This window comes from Diadema antillarum, unplaced genomic scaffold (assembly GCF_040938485.1).
Source record: "Diadema antillarum isolate AM-2024a unplaced genomic scaffold, OU_Dant_1.0 seq00000507_RagTag, whole genome shotgun sequence".
Lineage (NCBI taxonomy): Eukaryota > Metazoa > Echinodermata > Echinoidea > Diadematoida > Diadematidae > Diadema > Diadema antillarum.
In genome coordinates this window covers 652998-660250 of record NW_027271462.1, presented here as the reverse complement: position 1 = coordinate 660250, position 7253 = coordinate 652998, and the positions used below count along the sequence as shown (strand labels likewise).

At 40.2% G+C, this 7253-nt stretch overlaps 1 protein-coding gene across 1 annotated transcript; it reads right to left on the bottom strand.

The window, feature by feature from the left end:
• Positions 1-259: 259 nt before the first annotated feature.
• Positions 260-1447, bottom strand: LOC139733997 (neuropeptides B/W receptor type 1-like). Its single transcript, XM_071644803.1, has one exon. It carries the CDS (start codon positions 1445-1447, stop codon positions 260-262), a length of 1188 nt encoding a protein of 395 aa, XP_071500904.1.
• Positions 1448-7253: the final 5806 nt, after the last annotated feature.

Sequence of the window (7253 nt, the reverse complement as noted above, 5' to 3'; positions counted from 1 at the left end):
ACTCATTTCAATATTCATATCCACTGTACAAGAAATATTTCGTAGAAATTAGCAAAACCTCAAAATGTCATAAATTCCTTATTTTTCATTCGATTTCAGTCAAATTTTTATTGTTAAACTCGTAAGATTTAACTCTATTATATTAGACCAACTTATATTTGGACTGGATTTTCCCTTTAAATCGTCATTAAAATACTCTCAGGTACACTACATTTCTCATGTCATATAAATCCTGGAATAAAAGAGTCCCACAAAATAGCTATCGAGAGTGCCTAAACAACCTTATGCAATCGACTCTAAATCTCTTGTTCATTAGCGCGTACACAAAGAAATTGATCACATGATTATAACCGGGAAGCCGCTTCCCGATATAGACCAATGTTTCGGCTGTTATAGATTGTTCAATAAGCTCTAAGGTGCTATCCCGGAGATGAAAGAACACGATAGGCGGTAGCCAAGACGCTAGAAGAATTACAGTCACCGCCATTAGCATCTTGGTTGTTCGGTTTTCGCCACGATCGGTCACTTTGTGACGAGGCCGTACGCACACGCTCGCGGTCGCAAGATGCGACTTGTTTTCTCCGGCGTTTGTCAGCGAAGTTAAGTCTTGGTCTAGGACCTCAGCCGTTGTCTGCAGATAAGAGGGACTCGATGATCCATGCTCAGCCCCAGCGGAAGACTCCTTCGGATTGCCTGGCACCGCCGGGGAATCTTCGCTGGTCTGGTTGAGGTCGCTCCGGGTGACTTGCGTTTCTGTGACTCCTACTTTGGTGTCTCGCAGCGTAGTTCCGTTGCTTGATTGTCCACTTTCGTAATTGAGTCGAGACGCTCCACTCACCAGCTGCGCGTGGATTTTGACCTGCTTCCGAATGGTGCAATAGATCTTTCCATACATGGCGGAGCTCACGACGAGGGCAAGTACAAACCCTGATGTTTTCAGCCAGGCCTCGAGAGTGTCCAGAATGTGATAGGTGTCAACGACAAGGCAAGTCTTCTGGCCCTGGTCAGACTCGTATCCTTCGACAAATATCAGCTTCGTGCAGGTCAACGAACCCCCAAGCACGGAACAGATGGTGGCGAAGGCAAGGGCTCGGCGATTCGACGACTTCTTGTTGAACGGGCGGCAGACGATGAAGTAGCGGTCAACGGCGATGGCGGCTGTGAGAAAAAGGGACGCAAAGGCGAGCGAGTTGTTGCCGAAAAGCGCTATCCGGCAGATCACCCTGGTGGTGAACCGATCGGCGATCGACTTCAGGATGTTGACTGGGGCCAGGAGAGCGGCGGCAAAGTCTATGATGCCTTGAGAAATGATCAGGATATCAGTGCTGATCTTTCGCTTCTTTTTCCCGTAGACGACAATGATCATTAGGTTTCCGGGAATGCCAAGAAGAAACTGGATGCTGTAGAAAATAAGGGCGAATACACTCGTCGGATGAGAGGGATTCATGATTGCGTCTGTGGCAACAAGACGGCACTGAACTAAATGGCAATATCCTCTCGTGACCCTCTTTTAGCAGCTGTCACTTTGGTTGCATGAAAAATGACGAGAATGGATGAAACATCCTGGTGTTTATTGTCCGGGGCATCACCAGTAGTAGCTATCCAGAGTGCCAACCTTAATGCAAGCTCCTGAGTGTTTTGGTCCTTTGACAGTGATCGGCATGACGCGTCACCAAAAGAAAAAAAAAACAAAAACCCGAGAGTTCCTTCTAGATAGTCTCTACCACCATGACTGGGGGGGGGGGGGGGGGGGGGGGGTGACTGTGCGACTATGAAGTGAAAACTTACCGCGATCTCAGCATCCTTTTTACACGAAACAGGCAGATTTTGTGTTACTCCTCTATGATGAAGAAATGTTTTTCACTGAATACGAAGATTTCCGCCGAATGCACACTGTTAATATAAAAAGCGACTATTAGCTGAAGGGAGTGGCCAAATGTTACCAGGATTCTTCAAATAGACCCCCCCCGTATTCCATTCCGTGCAGAAAATCAATTTTTGACTAAACCTTTCCACATCCTCTCGAAACGGCGCGGAGAAGTGCACACGCCAGGGAATCAAATGACGGCCAAATGTTCACGCGAATGTTGACACAATCGACACCATCAGATGCCTCGTCACGGCGCGAAGTGGAAATATAATCTGCAGTCAGGGGTTCGTCATCCGCCACCAAATTCACTTCTGTCATTTTTCCGCAAAAGCAGCTCGCTGTAACGAGAAAGGTGCGATCGTACCTCTAATCCGTCGGATCCGTAGCTGACCAGTTTAATTGAATGGTTGGCATCGGGAAAATCCTGCAAATTTGTATCCACTCAATGCCTGGTCCATACCGTTCATGTTAAATTTTGAACAGTAGCTGAATGATTAAAGTACATGAGGCTCATGCAGTAAAGTAACACTGAATTGATCAGCTCATATTGTAATCCTCAAACAGCCATTCATCCTATCATGTTCGAATGGCTGGTAATCCATTTGTTCATGCCAGTGTTACTGGTACTCCACTCCTCTTTTTAGAAGAGACGGATATTTCAGAAAAAAAAATTGTATATAAAACACGAGGAGACGAGAAACGTACAGATTGATTTCCGTTAGGGGCATACCCCAAGTTATTAGGAGCAAAAGACAGAATGGGGACGAATACGAAGTCGCGATGATTTAAAAAGGGGGGCGGGGGAGCTGGCATAAAGAGGCTATCACGCACCATGCGCACGAGCCAAAAGCCGTGTGCGATGAACGGTGTGTTATCTGCGCAGAATCAGACAGCATAATTCATCCAAGTGGCCTCTCATCACGAATCGTGAACATCACTCAGAAGACAGCAGACGAAAAATCGAATCATAGCAGCTAGATGCAAATATTCGATGCCCATGTATTTGGTTCAACAAGCAGTGACAAGAAAGATTGTCAATGTAAACTAATGTTCAGATATTTGCGTTTAAATCAGAAACGAAAAACACAAAATTAAGTTCATGAGAGAATATAGTCCTGTTTATTATATTTTGTTCCTTCAGCAAGGATCTATTTGAGTAGGCACTACGTTCTTATTCATATTCTTGAAATAAACTTGGTACATTCATTTTTGAGCATATTGCTCCGACCACATCATTAAAAGGCCTAGTTTGTCTGCCTAAGTTATTTTGCTAAGCTTGATCGTAAGTAACAGGCTTGGAAACTTTGCATCAAAGATGACGATAAAAGCTGAAATATCCTGGTTTTCGTGGCACAAGGGTACATGGTTGTATCAAAGTTGTTATTATCGTTAATATCACGACGTGACTTCATATATTATATTGAAGCATATTTCACGGATAGTATTTTTCGTTTTCAGCATGCACTTCACTTTGTTATGACCATTGAGGTTAATGAAAGCCAACATAGCGGGAATATTAACGACAAACAAAATGCCAAGAGCTTCGGATGCCCGGAGAGAAAGGCGAATATCGCAAACCCATGGACAGGGAGATCACGAGATAACCTCACGTCAGCTAGAGACGACGATTATTAACTCTTTAATCACCACAGGCAGCTGAAGCACGTAACATGGCAATGATACTCTAAACTAATGGTCCGTAGAGGGTTAAAGATAACCATGGTTGTGGAGGCACCTGACGTCACAAAAGCCATCGGCGCAACATTTAATTGAGTTGACAAAACGGCTGTCACCTCCATTAAGGAAGGCTGTTCAATCAAAGCGGAGATTAACCCCTTAGCGGAGGCGAAGGTATAGTGATGACTCTAAAAAAAAAGGGGGGGGGGGGAGGTATAGCGCTATTCTGTCTCGTTTCATTTGACCTTCATCCAATTTTAGTCAGAACTCGTTTACAATTGCATGGTAGTATTGCAAATTTCACCATTGAGATATATACGATGGGAAAGGAGATGAACATTCTTAAAACTGATTTAAAAAAGCACACAAATGGCTGGATAAAATATCGTCGGCGACCATCCGAACCGTCGTATCTGTCAGCGGCGTGCGAGAACACGTTTTCGAGAAAAACGCGTTTGAAGTTTGGTGGTCCTTTGAAGTCTAGTGTAAAGAAATTTCTTGCTTTTATTCCCGATCTTTTTATATGAAAAGAAAGGCAAATTCCAGACGATTCGTATAATATATGCATTTAAAGTCATGTATGAATAAAACTAATGCTACGTTCACAAAAAGAAAGGCCTCCGCACAGGAAGAGTCGAAAAACAGGTATACGACGGTTCGGAGATCGCACTCTCAGTACGCGCGGTCATCCGAACTGACGTATCGGGGTGATACGTCAGTTTGCTGAACGCGCGTACCGAAAGTGCGATCTCCGAACCGACGTATCCTATTCTTATAACACGCGCGTCTATGCGATATGCATGGTTACGTGGTATTTATCTGTAAAACGAGTGATTTCGTGCATATTTTTGTGTGAATGCAACTATTCTGTGTCATAATTTCATAAGATGTAGTACAAATATGTCCAAGGTCTAGTTTTGGCATGCATGATGAAACACTGGTAGGGGAGGGGGAGATTCCTCTGCAGATTTTTTGTTTGTTTGTTTTTTGTTTTTTGTTTTTTGACATGAATTACGCTTCAGGCATCAGACGAGAGTTCCTTTGATGTAAAAAACAAACAAACAAACAGACAGACAAACAAACAATCAAAAAACCCACTCCATGTTTAGGACACATTATCTTTGATCAGTTTGTATCTAATTTGTATCACGCAAAAAGTGGTTATACATGTATTGTGAAAGAGGTGGGGCCTATGAAATTATTGCTTTTTCATTGCAGCCTGCCTCTTCTTTTTCCTCTCATTTCATCTTCTCACTGCTCTCCTCCACCTCTTCTCTTTCCCTTGCAACGCTTTAACCCTCTCTCCCACTCTCCAATACTGTAAACAAAAACCAAAATCACACATCCAAGCCTTGCTATTCTTTGTGATAATTCATGTCGCAATCATGACTGTAATGACCTAACTTTCATTCTTTCTAAGCTGCCATGATGAATACTGTACATTTTAACCCATGAATAAAGATTTTCTTTTATAGCTTACATGCATGGCAGACATAATTCATGATCATTCAGTTGGGTAAAACTCAATTATCAGCTTGCTCATCAGAAATAACATGCAAAAAATTTACTTAGCCACACGTCTGTCTCACATTATTGTTTTTTTTTAAATATAATTATACATGTATATATATACGTTCAGGACTCTGAAACAGATGTAAATTAATTTTCTACGCAGAAACATCCACACACACAAACATGGATTGTACTTGTTCACACAAATAATAAAAGGTGTATTGTCCTACAGACTTAAATGATATTCAAGTAGTACTATGAATATCATTTCACTTCCAATTATATATGCTGACATTTTAGTGTGCATAATATTATGATTTCCTCACGATATGAGATCACAGTACATAGAAGAGAAAAACAAAACAAAACAAAGAAAGTGAGTCTTGAGACAAGGCTGCATTAAAATGCAGCAATATTTATTTCAAAATCAATCCATATCTCACATCCAAAAAGAAAAGAAAAGGAATGAACATGTCCTTAAATACAATGATAAAATTTCATTAAAAATTTTTGAATTTACAGAATGATCAAGATGTCTGTGGTAAAATAGATATCGATTTAAATTCATTGATAATGAACATGTCCTTTAATACAATGGTTACATTTCCTCGAACATTTTTAAATGTACAAATCAAAATGTCTTTGGTTAAATAGATATTGATCTAAATCAATTGTTAAACCGATTTTAACATGAGAAAATTGTACACAATACAGTTTATATTGAAAAACATTCTGAAACATTCAGCAGATGGAAATGGCTTAAAGCAGAAGGCCAACTTCCTCCTAATATTAGTGAATCTCTAATAACTCAGGTCTCAGGGCAAAAAAAAAAGTACATTGTATGATTTGAGTTGTTATTATGTGCATGTTTGTGATTGTACTTTCATTTCGATATAACGGTAATATCTACGCAACGGTCCTACAGAAATCAAATCACATTTGGAAGGGGGAATAAAGCTGTTACATGTACATCTTTCACACGAAAAAATATGACAATTATTGTTAAAGAAATATCAAAGCTTATTATGATATCATAGAACATTTAATAGCTATAGAATAGACAAATCATAACATGGCGAATTGTGGTGGGGAGATAGTGCGGAGTGATAAATTATCAAAAATTTGAATACATAGACTAAATTGCTTTTGCATGCACAAACAACTGTAGGCACCATAGGCAAGCAATAATTAGTGAGAAGTTGGTCAGAGCTGACATTTTGCTGGGATGGATCTGATGGTGCTTCATTGTTCAATTCTGGTACAAAGTGTGTATTGGTATCTCTTGAATGCAGTCCATGTCCTTGGTGATGCCAACTGGAAATGAAGAAAACAAAAAGGAAAAAAAAGATACATATGGTGTATAAATATTACATTTGTTTTATCATATTTATCAAAAGACTGAATTTATCATTTCTTTGAAAGGACAAGATGTCATCCAGCTTACAACTCATGGTGGATCCATGCGAGGACATATGGGGTGTAAGATGCCCTTATTGTTTTTTTTTTGGAACAAAATATCAACAGAGAAAACTGGAGGACGTGCGCGTGGTCCCCCCCCCCCCAAGACACACACTTTACAGAATTCCTGGACCCACCACTGACAACTGCAAAAAAAAATAATGGTACATATTAGCCAGGATGCTACATTCTATGCTTGTGTATAGTTGATGTCATTCTTTTTATTTGTTATTATATGACAGCAATAGCATCATTTATTCCGGATTACTAATGGTTATTCCAACAAGATTGAGTCAGCAATATCTGGTTGGGTTTCCCGATTAGATTAAGTGCTTTACAAACACTCACCAGTGAGAAGTTGCAGGTCAGAGATGACATTCTGCGGGATGGATCTGACGGTGCTTCATTGTTCAATACTAGCATTGGTATCTCTTGAATGCAGTCCATGTCCTTGGTGATGCCACCGGGAAATGAAGAAACAAAAAAGAAAAACAAATGCATATGGTGCACAAACATTTTATTTGTTTCCATCATATTTATTGAAAGATTGACTTTATAATTTCTTTTACTAAGATTAACCTTTTAATAGCACAATTTTCAGGTAGCCCTTTGTAAATGTCCACAAACAAGAATTTTTTTTTTTTTGCCCAGCAGAGATCGGACAGATTGGTGATCTGCATCAATGCAAAAGCAGTCAAACGGTACATGCATCCTCATTTGAAAATTGCTCATAGAT

Excerpts from the sequence above, each read along its gene's own strand:
- LOC139733997 (XM_071644803.1), bottom strand. The coding sequence starts at position 1,447 with ATGAATCCCTCTCATCCGACGAGTGTATTCGCCCTTATTTTCTACAGC.